General features: G+C 44.3%; 1 protein-coding gene across 1 annotated transcript in view; it reads right to left on the bottom strand.

Moving 5' to 3' along the window:
* SPTLC1 (serine palmitoyltransferase long chain base subunit 1) overlaps positions 1-16,911 on the bottom strand; it is a 302,110-nt gene that overhangs the window by 235,486 nt on the left and 49,713 nt on the right. The window contains exon 5 of the mRNA XM_078675619.1: positions 9,737-9,809. Within this exon, the coding sequence (XP_078531745.1) occupies positions 9,737-9,809 (73 nt within the window). The remainder of the gene's footprint in view (positions 1-9,736; positions 9,810-16,911) is intronic.

The raw sequence follows: 16,911 nt of genomic DNA, 5'->3' as shown, positions 1-16,911 counted from the left end.
ACGCTGTGCAAGAGTGAATAACCAATGCTGATTTGGTGCACGCGCTTTAAGTGTGCCCGCGAATGATGCGATGCGCTTAATGAGGGAGAGATAGGAAAGCCAGATGATGGATGTGCGTGTAACCGCAATCTTTAGGCCACAAGAAAAAGCGTGTGGTCGGATTTCTAAAGCCCACTCACTAAATGTCTCGCCAGACCAGCGCATGCGCTGGCACAGGCGAGACCTAAAAAGGGTTCTAGGGTATCAACAAAGGCATCTGCAGCAAAAGAAAATTGGATCTATTACAGACACAGGAGCACTAAATACACTGTGGATGAAGATAAATGTCCTGTTACAAAAGCAAATGTTTCAAGTGTTAAAAAATTAGGAAATTTTTCTCAAATGTGCAAGTCTGATGGAGTGGGGGCAAACGTGTGGTAAATGTGATTGATTTACTAAACAAACAAAAAAATCAAGAATATAACAACTTTTGAAGTGGCAGAGCAGGACAATGGGTCCTTAAACACAATTTAATGCAGCTATGTGAAGAAATTAACCTCTTCGATGCGTCGGATGGCCCCCAGCCGTCCGACGTCACAGTGGGCGTGTGCAGAGGACGGCCGTGGGCCGTCTGTTCCGTGCACGCGTGGAATTCTTCCGCAGGGGAATTCCAGCCACGTCGAAGCAGTTAAAGCTGGGAAAGTTTTGGCTAGCTACCTCAAATATAAACAAAACAGCATCATCATCTCAAAGACAAATCAGGAACAATCCACACTGATTCACATAAAAACCTCACATGTATAACTAAGTTTCTCTAAAGAACTATATGACAAGAATGATAAACTTGAGGAGAGTCAAAAGCTTGCCTTAACAGCCGATTTTCAAACAGGAAATACACCATGCCATTATTGGACACAAAGAAGGGAAAGCACCCGGTCCAGAGGGATTTACTGCACAATTTTACAAATCTGTTTGTAAAGACTTTCCAAAACTGTACAAGTCATATGAAAAGACAGACATTCACAGGATCCGCTGCACCCATCATCACTCTGCTTCACAAAGGTAATGATATCAATCTAACAAAAAGTTAGACTGATCTCTGATAATTTTAGACGGCAAAATGTATCCAAAAGTCTTAGCAAATGATTAGAGAAAACTTTCCTTGCTGACCGGCCCTCATCAAGTGCGTTTCATGAAGGGTAGAATGTTCATTAATGAGAAGTCTATTTTGTAAAGTGTTAGAGATGGCAAAATTCAAAACCACACCTGTAGTTGCAGTAGCATTAGACATTGATAAGGCTTTAAACAAAGTAATATTGCATATTTCTCAAGAACATCTAAGCGAAGTTTGAGTTGAGCCGCACTTTTAAAAAGATGCCCATGGCGCTATGCTACAAACAGATCTCTAGGGTGAAGACGGCGGCTTTCTCTCTGACATCTTTCCCTTGAAACAGGGAACAAGACTAGTGATGGAAATGGGGTAACTGGTTGAGGAGGGTGAAACCCTACTCCAAAAGGAACCACAATTTCTGTCTGGGTGAAGTCACAAGCAAAGCCCAAAGTACCTGTGCTCAACCTTTGGTCTGGTAACTTGGCACAAAAACAGTCAGGTTTAACTTACCAGCTTTGTGTTAAGTGTTTTTGCAGCACTTCCAACAGTAATAAAGTGAAAAGACAACACAAGAAAAACCCCACACCAATTTAGAAATACAGGGTAAAGTTTATTAAATTATTTGACACCAAAATGGCAAAATAATAATCAGTAGAACCGAAGATATGCAATTATAAAAATGTAGTGTAAACAGTACCTAAAAGCACAGAGAGCCAACTGTGGGTATCTGATCGTGCCGGACCATGGCAAAGTCACAAGTTCAGGCTGACCACGATGGAGCGCGGGGCCTAATACATGGACCACGTTACGCTCGCTGAACAAAGTACCCAAATGAAACATTTCCTAGCTTTCGTAATGGAAAGTTTCAATTCTATAATCCATGGCTTCTTGTCCTGACATAGAATCCTGGTTGCAGAGCATTGCAAGATCCCGGGTTGAGAATGTACCGCGCAGCACTGGTTAATAGGAAAACCGTGGGGCTGCAATGCGGAGTCTTGGGTCGTCGTTGAGGATGGAGCTGATGAGGTGTTTGCGACGTTAAGTCCTGTATAAGATATGTCACTCACCAGTGGTTCCAAAAAAGCTGTGGGGCTGTGATTTTAGGTCCTGCATCAGGGATGCATCTCTTTTTTTTTCCCGTCACAAAGAAAGTCCAATTACAATGTATACATCAAATCATTTTCTGGCGTCCCCCCTCCCTCCCCGGCACCATACTGTAGACATTTATGCACTCTTCCTACTTCAATTCAAAACCGAGAGAGAAAAAAAAAAAGGAACTTTTTACGAGAGAAGAGAGAGAAAAAAATGAAAAAAAGCAAAAAAAGAATCCTCAAGAGGAGAAAAAGCTACCTGTGCAATCAGCAGTATTTACTTTAAGCATTAAGAGGGGGCATGAGATGCCACAAAAGAAAGCATACAGAAGAATCAAACACAAAAATAGTCTTTCAATGTAAAACAATAGGACAAAGCCATACCGAAGAACAAAACTTCTTTAGGCCTGCGATCGTCAATTTTGTACCCCCTCTATCCAATTTCCTAGCTTTTCCCATACCACCAGACAATTCTTCCTGGCGCGTTTGCCTTTTTTTGCATAAATTGCCTTTTCTAGCTTACACGTCGCAAGTAATCTGGCCTGCCATTGTGTCAATGAAGGCGGGTTTGGATCTTTCCAGTGGGCTGCAATGCAAATCCTATAAATAGTCATTGCTACAGAAATGAAAGGGCCCCCCGCCCGGTTACAATCATCCAGAGCTAGTAGTATGTCAGCCGGAGTAAGTTGTAGCCCTTGTCCTAAAACCACCCCAATAAAGAGTTGGATTTCTTCGATGAGTGGTTTTAATTTTGGGCAAGTAGCAAACATGTGTACCTGATCCGCCGAATATTCTGAGCATCGAGGGCATAAAGTCCCGCTCCCGGTTCTTCCCCATTTTGCTATTCTGCTAAGGGTAATATAAAGGAAAAAAACTTGTCTTGTAAAACTGTGCCTGCAGTTTAGTGGATAGTAGAAATTTATGAGCTAGATTTAATGCAGAGCAAAAGACATTCTGTTTAATGTTGAATTTTGTTTGCCACTTCAGATCTACCTTTTCCAGATCATCAGGCATTTTATTGTTCAGACTAGAGTAAATTAATCCGATCCGAGGCGGGTTAGTTGCCCGTAATCGGTCCATACTTTCAATTTTCTTGAATCCAGCCAGGCCACCGGTCTTATGAACTAAGAAATTCTTAATCGCATTGTACTGATATAACTGATTTTCCTCAATTGGGAACTGCGTTTTAAGATCCAGAAAGGACCGGATCCTATCTTGATTAATCAGGTCTCCCAATTTAGTTACCCCTGCATTGTACCATTTCTGTAGGTATGAATCATTAAAGATTGAAGGCAGCATTGGGTTATCTCTAGTAGGAGTGTAATAGTTCAGTCTACCTAACCCAAAGAGTTTCCGTACTTTAGTGAATACCAGATATATGTTTATCAAGGACTTGAACCGCACCCGCTTAAAGTAGCCAAACTCAAGCTGTCTCCAAAGGCATCCATAAGTTCTTTCCCCTAATAGAGCCATATAAGGAGAAGGTAGTCCAGAGTGTGTCTGGCTATTGCAGTCGTTAAATAAGGAGGGGCTATACTGTAGAGCCGTTGCCCAGTAATACAGTTCAAGATTTGGTAGCGCCCAGCCTCCTCTTTCTTTAGGTAGGGACAGCCATTTATATGTTCTTCTTGTATTTGAGTATGACCAAATGAACTGACAAAATATTTGCTCAAATATCTGAAGGACTGCATCACTGAATTCTAGAGGTATTGTTCTGAAAAAGTATAATAGTTTTGGAAAATAAGTCATCTTTATCACATTGCTCCATCCGAGTATAGTCGGGTGTAGGTTGTCAATTTTTTTCAATGCTTTTTTTGTATCTGTCGCTAATGGGTTCAGATTTTCTTCCACTATTGAATCTAGATTAGCAGTGATGTTCACCCCCAGATATTTTGCTTTAGAAACTACTAGAGGGTTAGTCCAATTTATATTTTCAATTATCTGTGTCTTTGTCTTATTCAGAGCATATCCAGATATTTTCCCAAACTCCTGTGCTTCGGTTTCCAGGGCCTTGATGGCACTTTCGGGGTCTGGTGTAACAATTGCCAAGTCATCGGCATACGCCATAATCTTGGTGCTTACCCAGTGTCTAACATCCGCTCTTATTTCAGGGTTTGCTATTATCTTGGAAATGAGTGGGTTGATGTAAAGCGCAAACAAAAGCGGGGAACAGGGGCAACCCTGCCTCGTTCCACGTGAAATATTTATAGGTTTGGTCAAGTTTCCATTAATCATAATTTGAGCCCTAGGGGTTTTGTACAGCGCCTGAATTGCCTGTAGCATATTGGGGCCTAAGCCAGCTCTTTTTAGTACTTCCCATAAAAATATCCAGGAGACCCGATCAAACGCTTTTTCAGCGTCTAGTAATATTAAAGCAATCGGGTCTCCTGTCATTTTTGCTGCATCAAGCAGCGTAATTACTCTCCAAACATGTTCGGTAGTTCCTTTTTTTGGGTATAAATCCATGCTGCCAGTCGGAGACAAGATTCTGTATATTTTGAGAGATCCTATTGGCCAAGATTTTCGAAAATATTTTTGAATCTGTATTGATTAAGGTGATTGGCCTGTAGGATGCCATTTCAAGAGGCGATTTATCTTTTTTAGTAAAGATTACAATTGTTGCCAGGGACCATGAAGCAGGAGGGGAGGCGCCACCAAAGATTGATCCAACCATTAAAGTGAATATTCCCTTAATCTGTGTTTCAAAGATTTTATAAAATTCAGCGGGGATAGAGTCTAGTCCTGTAGCTTTGCCGTCAGGCAAGCTCTTAATAGCTCTATAAATCTCTTCCCAAGTGGGAGGGTACTCCAATTGATCTTGCAATCCTGGGCTAAGTTTGGGCGTAGTTACGAGATCTAAGTAACCCGAAATGTCTGTATTCCTATCATCCCGGGGTCTAACATCTTCCTCGGTATAAAGATCGCTATAATATCCTTTAAAGGCTTTATGTATTTTCCTCGGGTCTATCGTCAGTTCCCCCCGTGATGGTTTTAATTTCCGATATTGTGTTCATAGTTGTCTGTTATCTAATTGTTAGTGCCAGCTGGTGTCCAATTTGCTCCCCACATTCATATATTTTCCCCCTGGTTGCGGCCCATTTGGCCGCAGTTCTTTCTGCAAAAATAGAACCGATCTCTGCCTTTATCACAGCTACCCTATGCTGGAATCCTTCTACACTCCCTCCTGTTTTTATTGCCTGTGCCAATCTGGTTTCTCCCACCGTCAATTTTCCTGTAACTTCTGCACCTGTGCCTTCTCTGCTTTATTTCTTTTGATTGAGAAACTCAGAGTCTCGCCCCTAACCCCGGCTTTTAATGCATCCCAGACCGTCATTAGAGGGGCTAAGTCTAAGTTTACCTCCAAGAACTCCTCTATCCACTTCTGCATGTGAGCTTTGTAATTAACATCATACAGTAATGCTTTTTCAAAAGACCAGGTTATATTCTTATTTTCGGTTTTTAAGCCGCCCAGATGCATCTCGCTGCGGTGGTTTCCAAAGCTGCTGCAAGGTGAGATGGTGAATAGCACTGCATGAGTTCTGTTTGCCAAGTCAGTAGTTCTCTGCAGTCTTCTCAGCTGGTAGGACTATGGCATTAGGCTCTTCTTAGGTCATTATGAACTGAAGTTCAGTGTCGGGGGATGCCATCTAAATACTAGATTTAGGGTTCTTACAAGGGAGTCATAGGTAGTGACCAATGGGCCCCTTTCTATCGGGTGTGTACACCCGATATTATACCCACCGCCTGTGAGAGCCATAGACTTAGCCTTGATTGGATAAGACCCACCATCTTTGAAATGGAGGGTACTGAAAAGTGTACTTCACCTCACCTCTAGCATCTGAGAGATGGAGTTGGCGGGGGCACACCTCTTTTCTTTCTACGTTTTCCTGCCTTTCCTCCTGCCAAAAAGGTGGTGAGGACAGGAAGGGGGCCTGTTTCCTCCAACTGGAGAGGCTGACAACGCATTACAAAGGAAGCAAGGCTCTTCCTTACCGGGAGGTTAAGAGGTGAACACCTCCATCAAGGAAAGGCATTGTTCTTGACCTCTGACCTACAGGTACTCACCCCACAAGGTCAGAACACTGTCTAGTGGTAGCAGGCTGACTTAGGCCATTAGGTGACCACATTAAGGATTGGTAGTTGGTAGGGGTCCTTGGTGCGCACATTTTAATACATTTGACACTGGAATCAGTGCAGGTTTATTATGCGGAAATATTTGATACCAAAAATTCCATACTTCAGTGAAGCCATCATGGAGATGGAAAACTCATAATGACACGTGTTCAGCCCATGTACTTACAATGGCTTCCCTGGTCACTTACAATATCCAGTAATCAACAAGGATATTGCAGGGGCATATCTACTCATGCAGATATGTCATCATAGGAGATGTAGTGCACCCTGCCTAAGGGCTAAGACTTGCTAGAGGGGTGTCTTGCCTATATCTCATGCAGTGTGCAGCATGGCACACAGGAACGTGTGCCATGTCGACTCTTCAGTTTTGTCTGCACCAAGACATGCAGGCGGCAGTGTGCATGTGCTTGGTGAGAAGTACCTTTGGGTAGCACAATAATGCCGCAGCCCTTAGGAACCCTTTTTAACCACAAGGTCCTTGGTACCACGGGTACCTTTTACTAGGGACTTGTATGTGAGCTAAAGTGGTGGCAATTGTGGAAACAAAAAGGTACAGTTTAGGGAAGGAGATCTGGCACAGAGGACCTGGTTAGCAGGGACCCTGTGCACTTCCAGTTGAAATTACATCATTTTCCAGGCAAAAAGTGAGGGCTAATCATGTCCAAAAGAGACACTTTCCTGCAATGGGTTTGAGCAATAAACTGCATGATTGCATTTCACCAGGGGCAGCGGCTAAACGCAGTATTGACAAGAAGATCAATTCTACAAAATTACAGTTGAGCATGTGCCTCACAGATCTGGTCACTAATGCACCCACATCTTTAGCACAAGCATCAGGGAATCAACACTGCTTAAGAGGTGGTCTCCACATTAGTAATTATATGGTGGCAACAGGCAGTCCCCTGTAAGGGAGCAGTAAGAGATCTTGCCTCTAGCAAGCACCACTCCATAAAGAGCTACCCCCTAGTAGGCAGGAAACAAAATCTGGAAAGTTGATGGAGCAGGCAGACGGACACATCCGGTTCCGACCTCCAGAATCGATCTTAGGCAAAGCTGCACCAATCGTCCAAACTCTTTTAGGGCAAGTGGTCATGCAGCAATACCGGGATAAGCTCGAGTGATATTCCTCTCCTTTTCAGAGCGGGTGTGAAACAGCTGGTCCAATCTGCAAAGCCAGGGTACATAAGTCCGGTTATGCCGCCTCAGGATCTGCTCCACACTTCAATGAACCTTGTGGGCGCCATCTTGCATCATCCTTGTGCGACACAGGAACTGAGAAAATCATTCGCAATCCTAAGTCCACTTCAGTTGGCCTTCTTGAAGCTAGGTCAGAAATAATGCGGAGATGTCTGGGGTGCCCATGAGAATCACTCACATGATTTACTGATCAGGATAAATAAAAAAAAAAGGGGGACCTGGGCATGGGAGCAACACCGCAATGCAGTCCACTCTAATTCCAGCTCAGCCACACCATGAAAAACTGCTTCTTATTCATATTTTTCCGAAACTAAAGACTGCACTGAATTGTGGGGTATTCGAGCAAAATGGGTGAGTTGAAATTAAAATGCCAATTTCTTCTCTATAAAAGATGATGCTTCTCAGTTCCCATGTGCAGTGAGAAAATGTCTTTTTAGGATGGACGCTTACTGTGTTTCTTTTCAGTCAAACTGGAGATTAAAAAAAAACAACAAATGGAACTGCATTTAGATAGGCTTCTCTTGAAAAATAATTTTAGAAAAACAAATTGCATTCAAATAAGCGCTCGGGTATCCTGCATAAGAACTTCAGTGACTATCACGTGTTATTTCCTACCCATTACACTAATAGTAATACACATCTGTGCAAGGTAAACTGGAGCGTTTCCTGGGAACCAGAAAATCAAATCGTGTACAACCAAATCTACAATGGTACGTATAGGTGATACAAAAAACAGAATTAAAAAACAAGTTCATTCTCTTTTACAGAGGACATATGTATGGCACAAAGATCACGTGAGGTTCAGTTAAAACTGCATTAAAATGGGTATGTTGATTCCATATTTCACCAGACAAAGAGGTCACTGGAATAGAAATAGAAACCATTGTTTAAGTATCATCGGTCATTTGCTATCTCAAAGTGGTGAATTTGTAAACATCAGTAACTACAATAGCCCAATCATTCCCACAAAAGTTTTCCCTGCACCAAAGACAAATGATCCATATTTTTTTTATTTCGCAAAAGCAGGGCTTGGGTAGTTTCAGAAACGACATTTGGTTCCAGGCATTAAAGTGAACCACTGCAAAGGAATGTTGTAACGTCTAGTCTCGTCGTCAGTTCTGTGGGACAACCGGCTGCCCAGAGTTTAGCCTTCGGCTCAAGTGATGTGGCAGCAAAATTTAAAAGAAGAATGGAAATAACCACCATATAATGCGTGGGAAAGGTCACCCTTCCAAAATTACACAAAAGCACGCTGTGCTCTTGGTTTATAGGAGCCTTCTCGCCTCCTCTATAACAACACACAAATCTAAAATGTCTATGTTTGACACAAAAACTTAAAAAACAGTCTTTCCAAAAGATTTCAGCGATTTTCAGCAAAGAGGGCTTTTGTTAAATGAGTCTGCCCACTTGACACAAGAATGGACATCTCATAGGAGCAAGAGTAACAAATACTTGGGATTTAAGCGCCCACATGTTCGCGAAAGTGATACTTTTGTTAGACACAGCGAGTAAATATGGTACTGTACATTACTCCGAGACCTTACACATCGCCACACGTGTTCACTTGTTTAAGGAAATACGTTTAAATAGAACAAATACAGCATTATGAAATTTAAAATAAACTATTGCATATTAATGACTACATTTTAACACGACAAAAACTTTGAGGATGGTTGGCATAGACAGCAGATAAAAGTGTTATGCTGGCATCTTTGTTGGAGAAGAAAGGACGAAGTAAAATAGACAAGCATGGTAAAAGATTAACACACGATTGCTTATCCATGTGGACTCGCAGCAGGAGGACAGCAGACAAAGGCATTCACGGGCTGAGTCACAACAGTTCCTCTTTTTACCCTGGGGGGCAAACGTTTGCTTCCACTCCATCACCAGAGAAAGGCTTCAACTTGGTTTCCTATTACCATTGCACGTACTGTTATTCTCAGTTTAGTGACATCACCAAACTCATTGAAAGCGGAACAAGGTTCTTTGTACAGTAATGAGCATGTTAGCAACAACTTGGAAAACAACAAAATAAAGGGATTGTCTGCCATCTTGTGGTCAATTGAAGCAATGATCAAGCGTAGCAGTACTAAAATCAATCTTCACTTAAACAGAATGAAATGGATTGCTAATTTCTTTTTAACGGATTAAATTTTGAATGACAACATATGGTAAAAATCGTGGAACGATATAACACTTATGGAGATAAGAAAAAAAGACTCACCAAACGTGCCATAAAATCCTCTAGGTCCACATGTTCCAACGCCATAGGTATTCAAAGACGCCAAAGCTGCATTCTTTACATGGGTCAGAAATAACTCATTGTTACTATTGCGGAATATTACTCATGTGTACAGAGCTATCAATGCATTAGACTGCAACGTGATCTTCAACCGAGGTGTGATGATTCACAAGGTATAAGGTATAAAGTACCCCCTGCAAAGCATTATAAGGATACTGCAAGCCGCCGATGAATTCATAACCCTATAGAGAAAAGAGGTCGAATATAGAGTTTCTTTCTAAGGTTATGGAACTCCAAGGTGACTTGCAAGATACTCATCATGAACCCCAGCTGTGTCCAATATAATACATGGTAATGCCATCACCTTTCCCATAAACCAATTAAAACCTTGGTACATTGTTCTTTCATATGAAAGAGCGAGAATGTTTGTAAACAAGAAGAATAAAAATAAATCCTCTTGTGCAAATTTAAATACATCAAAAACCTGTTAGTTATAGAAACAGTTAAATAGAACTCAGTTTAAAACAAAACAAACACCTGCACTAGCTATGAATATGTAAACGCATAAAGAAAGATTTTAGCTTTTGTCTAACTATCTAAGGAGTTAAAAAAAAAAAAAACTTTTTTCTCTGCTGGTCACAGTAAGCTAAAAATAAAAATAGAGCAGAAGAATGAAAAGCAACGTTCCGTTTTAAGCTCCCACGTGACCTGACCAGCCTTTCATTTTGGCTGGTGGCAGTGGCCATTTTGAAATCAGAACTCGACTGCAATCATTTATTACAGTTGAGTTCTGACGTAATTGTTTCATAATCGGTGACTGGGTGAGTCACAAGTCACAGTTTATAAAGAAATTAGATACTGGCGTTTCTACAGGGATTACAGAATCCCATGTATTATAGATGCGCAATACTACGCTACACGTTTGGCTACTTTAATTGTACAAATAGCCTTGGCTCAAAACCCATATGTTAGATGAATGAGGTCATACGGTGAGTAAGTTTCCCTAACTCCCAGATATAACAGTCTTGCGAAGTACTGATTTTATCCAATGGGACATCTATACGTTTTAATTTTCTTCAATTTACTAATTACTGTTTGCGCATTACAAATAATCTAGATATAGCACCAAAACAGTCTCATATACTTCACTACTACCAATTAAGGCTTACCTTTATGCAAATCCGACAAAATAAATAATTGGGATTGTGTGTGATAGTCCAATGAAGCCACCACCTCTGGCTTCTGGCAACACATTGTACTTATACCCAAATGTGCCTTGGAAGTGGTGGTGACTTCAATGAAGAGTCCTTGCACAGCACAAGTATCCTTTCTTCATCAGTTCTTGCTCTAGACTATCTGTGGGGGGTAATCAGCCCTTGTGTGGGGTCAGGCCACTAACTATTCAGATGTGAGTGTCGGCCACTCCCTCCCTTCCTAGCCAGGATGAGCCATAAGAATACAGATGGGTAAGCAGACACACCTAACCTTCTTGGGTATGTGGCGGTCTAGAGGGAGTGTACAAAGTGTCGCTGTCACCCACCCCAGAAGTGTATTGAAGACAGGCTGCAGGCACACAGAGCAGTAAGAGCAGAGAAATGCAGACTTTCTAAAAGTAGCATTTCTAAAATAGTAATGTTAAAGCCAACTTTACCAGTAAAAAACGTTCATCAATACTAATCCAAAGTTATAAAACACATTTCTAATCAGGAATAACAGTTTAAAAGTTGATTAAGGAATTCCCAATGTTAACCTTTGGCCTCACAATAGTGAAAAATGAATTTGGGTGTTTGTCACAACCAGAACATGAAAAAACTTGAAAGTACACGTCCTACCTTTCACTTACACAGCAACCTGCCCATGGGCTACCTAGGGCCTGCCATAGGGGTGGTGTGTAATAAAAGAGGAGTTTAAGGCTTGGCAAGTAGATTTAAATGTTTTGAAGTGGCAGCAAACGGCACTCACAGGCCCTGCAATGGCAGACCGGAGACCGATTCGAAAGGCTACTTGTGTGGGTGGCACAGTCAGTGCTGCAGGTCCACGAGTAGCATTTAGGTTACAGGCCCTTGGTATATGGTATACCACTTTACAAGTAACTTGCAAGTAAACTAAACATTTTCAATTGTACAAACACCAATGTTACAATGTTTAGAGGAGAAGCACATACACTTTAGCACTAGGCCAAAATGGTAAAATGCTCAGAGACCGACGGCCAACAAAAAGAATCCGCAAAAAGAGTAGGTAAGCAGGCAAAACATCTGGGGGAAGACCCCAGTACGGTTGACAGGTTTAAGAGTTTATAAAGAAACCCTACCTTAAGCTTCCTCCCTCTATATTGTCATGAAACTCCTGTGACTTAGAATAAATCATTACAATGTATAATAGGGCGTACTTTATTGCATATATTATGGTTACGACAGACTTAACACTGCAATTACTATTTTATTAATAACAGTTGATTGACCAGTCAAAAATTTGGCATATGCTTAGTTCATGGGTTTCTGGTTTGTTGTTTCAAATTGGGAGATCAGTAAACAACATCCAATATTATTCTATAAAAACACTGGGGGAAGACAGGGGTGGACTGCTATGAAACTGTCATGTTTACTTTTGTACTCCACCAAACAAAACTTGGTATTAGGAACATTTTGTTTTCATAATAGATCCTTTCCATGATTTGAAGAAAATCCGTTAAATATTTTGGCAGAGAACAGGGATAAAACCCTACAGTTGCAACAGTCAATTTTATGTTTAGCTGGTTCATTGGAAAGTGACATATTATCACTGACCAGGGCTGTGTATGTGTGCAATCAGGCTGTAGTCGCTAGGCTACTGTCCGTAGGGTTTCATTTCAGATGGTTCACCCGAGAGGAACTGGTAAGGCCAAAGGGGAGCACAGTAAACTGAAAATGCTCATATCCTACGGTGAACCGTAGGCAACGCCTGTGGGTCGGCAGGACGGGGATGTGGAAATAGGCGTCTTGCAAATCCAACGCTATCATCCAGTCTCCAGGGTCGAGAGCAAACAGAACCTGAGCCAATGTCAAAATCTTGAACTTCTCCCTCCGGAGGAAGCGGATGACGTCCCGAGATCCAAGATAGGACGCAGGCCTGTGTCCTTCCTGGGCACCAGAAAGTAGTGGGAGTAGCAACCACAACCTACTTCTGGCACAGGGACGCGCTTGATGGCTCCCTTGGCAAAGAAACCTGTAACTTCCTGGAGGAGAAGAGCCAAGTGATCCTCCGACATGCGATGGAATGTAAGTGGCACGGATGGTGGAGTAGTATCGAAGGGGAGAGAGTAGCCCCTTCGGACAATCAGCAAAACCCACCTGTCCGACGTGATGTTCTGCCAGTGGGGGAGGTAATGCGAATCCTGCCACCCAATGGCAACTGGTGGCCCTGCAGGGTCGGACTAGGAAGGTTTGGAGGCTGCTACAGAGGGGGCACTGGTGGACAGGCCTGCCCACTGGTCCCCTGACCCACAATGCTGAGTCCCACGACCCTGTGCAGGCCTGAGGCTCTGGGCGGAACGTGGTGGGGCACCCCTTCCATAACCAGGAAAGGGGAGAAAAGCAGTCTGCGCGGGGCGAGAGGAGGTAGCAAGGCCCAAGGATCTGGCCGTAGCCCTAGAATCCTTAAAGCGCTCGAGCACATTGTCCGCTTTGTTACCAAACAAGCGACGACCAAAAGGCATGTCCAAAAGAGTAGATTGGACATCGCCCAAAAAGACAGTGGATCTCAGCCAGGCGTAGCGTCTCAGGGCTACTGACATTGAAATTGTCCTGCCTAGGGAGTTGGCGATGTACAGCCCACATCGTATGGCGAACTTCGCTGCATCTTTACCCTCAGCAACTACATGGGATAGCATGGCCCGGGCCTCCTGCGGGCACCATTGCACCACCTTGTCCCACATGGCCCAAGAGATATGCAGTAGTCACCGACCACAGTCCTCAGCTGGTAGAAGAAAACATCTTCTTCCCAAGGTGATCCAGCTTCTTGGATTCCCTAGCAGGTGGAGTGGTAGGGAATGCACCCTTGGAAGTAGAGGCTTCGACCACAAGCTCTCGGGGGTAGGGTGTCGGAAGAGGAAAATGTGGTCGCCTGGGGCCAGGCGGTGGGATCGGGGAATCGTCCTAGCCACAGGGGCCCCTGTGCTGGGCTTGGACCAAGTGCCCAGAAGGATGTCTGTGAGGGCCTCTTGAACAGCAGAAGGGGCTCCGAAGAGGCAGCTGCCGCTTGAAGCACCTCAGTCAAGAGTGTAGTCCTGACCGCCACCGTAGGAAGCTTAAGGTTCAAGGCCTCAGCCACTCTACGCTACACCCCAAGCATAAGAGGCTCTCTCCTCTGTAGCCACGGTAGGGGGAGAAAGAATGCCAAGGTCTGGAGAAGTGTCCAGACCACTGGCCTCACCAAACTCCTCTCTCCGGTCCAGTTCTTCCAACTGGTCTGCCAGAGGGCCCACAGACCCCTACAAGTCCTCTTCAACCTCTTCTGGTTGCCGCTCAGGGCGCTAGGGTACACCAGGGTAGAACAAGGGTACAAAAGTACCAGTCTGCGCCGGCGCACGTCGGTCGGGCTTCTTGTCCATGTCGAGAGGGAGGCTGGGGTAGACGTCAGTTAGTGACACAACCGGCGTCAGGAAGAGTGGAGGTGTAGCCAATGGTTTCGAGAGGAGGTGTCATAAGGTCAACTGTCGCCGATCCGGATCCAGGCCAGGGACCGCCGGCATCGAAGGCCTAGAACCCTCAAGCGAGTCCACGGGGCACAAAGGCGCACCAGCAGAGTCAGGCTGCCCAAAGATGGAGTGGAGGGCTTCGTAAAAGCTATGAAGTTGGGCAGGGGCCACTCCGGCTTCCAGGAAGGGAGGGAGGCTCGGAGCCACCCCATAGGCTACGCGAGCGGAGGCGAACGACTACCTTCCGCATCCCGCATTGCGTCGGTCGACGGACAGGGAGAACGCGGAGAGCGACGGTGCTTCTTTGCCTTCTTTTTGAGCTTTGACTTACCCGAAGACAAAGACTTGGACGAAGGAGTGGGGGTGATGGCTCTGCGACCTCCCTCTCGAGCGACATGGAGCAGACTGCCAGGCCTCCGGAAGATTTTGGTACCGCTCCTGCAAAGACTTTGGGGCCATGGCCCGACAATCGGAGCACAACTTCGGGTAGTGGTTGTGCTCCCGGCACCAGAGGCACACTAGATGTGAGTCCATCACTGACATCAGCTTGTGGCAGGACCCGTAAGACTTGAAGCCAGTCCGCCGAAGTGACATCCCTGTGCACCAGGAGTCAGACGACTCGAAAAAGAGTTCGACAAAAGTCGGAAAAAAAACCAGTCAAAAAAGGATTTGAGGTACCGCTCTCTCCGGATCTGCGCTGGTTGGCACGGAAAAAGAAAGAACTGACGCCAGCGCGCAGGTGCGGCATCTAAGTAGATACTGCGACGTAATCCCGGCGATAACACCGACAGAGAATGCGGAGTCAGCCGATGCCGCCTACCGACGCCCAGGAGTACTGCTACGAAAAAATTTCTCCAGATCCAGTCTGACACCTGGGGGTAATTCTAATGTCAGGAATCCATAACTAATAGTGTCTTTCAGAGCATTATGTTTAGTATTCGATTTATTCTATGCATGGCTGCTAGAGTTATGGATTATGCCCAACTTCTGAAATAACAAAAACATTCACATTTAATTTTGAGCTATAACTGCACTTTAACTGCGTTTTTTAGGTGAATCTGTGTGGTTTTTGTTTTTAACATACATTGAGGTTTTATAACACAAGCTACGCTTAACTGCACTTTAATCTTTGTATTTGTACCACCAGTTGGATATATTACCGCCAGTACGATATATATCCTACTGGCGGTCAACAGTAGGTAGTTAGTTAGTTATAGTTAGGACCTTGTTTCTATTCAATAAGCGTTTTTTCGTTTCACAATAACTTTGCCGCCGTTTGACGAATCTTCGTTAAATTTTCAAAACTTATGGCCCGCTCCGGTTAGCTCCTATCTTGAAAGTTTCGGGGTGATTCGGCAAGCGGGGGCCGAGAAAAAAGGGGGTCACAAGACAAATTTAGCAAAAAGGTAGCCCTTGTTTCAGAAAGAACTCATTTTGTTAAATGGTGTAAATCCATTCAGTAGTTCTTGAGAAATAAAAAAAATAAAAAAATAAAAAAAATAAAACAGGAGGTCGAAACATTTATTTCCCATAGGAAACTTTAGACACGGCTACAGCTTGAACTGCTGAAAGTAATTACATCAAATTTGGCATAAAGGTAGCCCTTGTTTCAGAAAGAATGGTGGAAATCCGTTCAATAGTTGCTGAGAAAATAAAAAAATTAAAGTTTCGACATTTTGAGGCACGGAGGATCCGCGGACCCTCCCGACCACGAGCTTTATTCTAATTGGCTGTCAACACTCCAAACCAGGAAGTGTTGGCAGCCATCTTGTGCCTCGGTAACTGAGGCACAAGAAAACAGGGGAAAAAAGGCGTAAAACAAGAAAAGGGGGCAGGGTAGAAACATCATGACCCCATAGGCCTGCTCAGGGGGTCTTATAAGGACCCCCAGGGCCTGAAAAAGTATAAAAAAATAAATAAAAAAAATGGCAAAAGTACACGGATTCCGCTGCGAAAATAGAAAAAACGAAGCGCGGGCTCCCGTGCATCGTTAATATTTAGCCCCTGGGTGGGCCAGGTCCCGGGAGCAGTGAAAACATAAGTGTGGGGGGGGGGGCCCAATCCCCCAACACTGCCCTGGGGACTGCCTCCTCCCCAGGGCAAGATAATTGAGTTGCGGGGAGGCACGCAGCCCCCCCCGTAGCCCCAGGGACCGCCACCCTGGGTATCTTTTTTAATCTATCGGGGGGCCTCCAAGGGGCCCCAGGGACCGCCACCCCCGGGCTTTTTAAAAATATATTAGGGAAAGCACATGGCCCCCCTGTAGCCCCGGGACCGCCACACACCGGGGCTTCTATTTTTTTTATTTTTTTAAAACAACCTGTGTTGGGGGGCTCGAGCCACCCCACATGCCCCGGGGACCGCCACCTCCCTGGGGCTTCACACACATTGGGAGGGGGGGGCGCACGGTGGGCTGGTGGGCTAGTTGGGACCCTCAGGATTCAAAGGGACTTAATCCCCCAAATTACAACGTGCCAGGGGG

The sequence above is a fragment of the Lissotriton helveticus genome, chromosome 2_1 (genome assembly GCF_964261635.1).
Source record: "Lissotriton helveticus chromosome 2_1, aLisHel1.1, whole genome shotgun sequence".
Classification (NCBI taxonomy): domain Eukaryota; kingdom Metazoa; phylum Chordata; class Amphibia; order Caudata; family Salamandridae; genus Lissotriton; species Lissotriton helveticus.
Note: the sequence above shows the minus strand (reverse complement) of the source record. Positions and strands in the feature narration are given on the sequence as shown.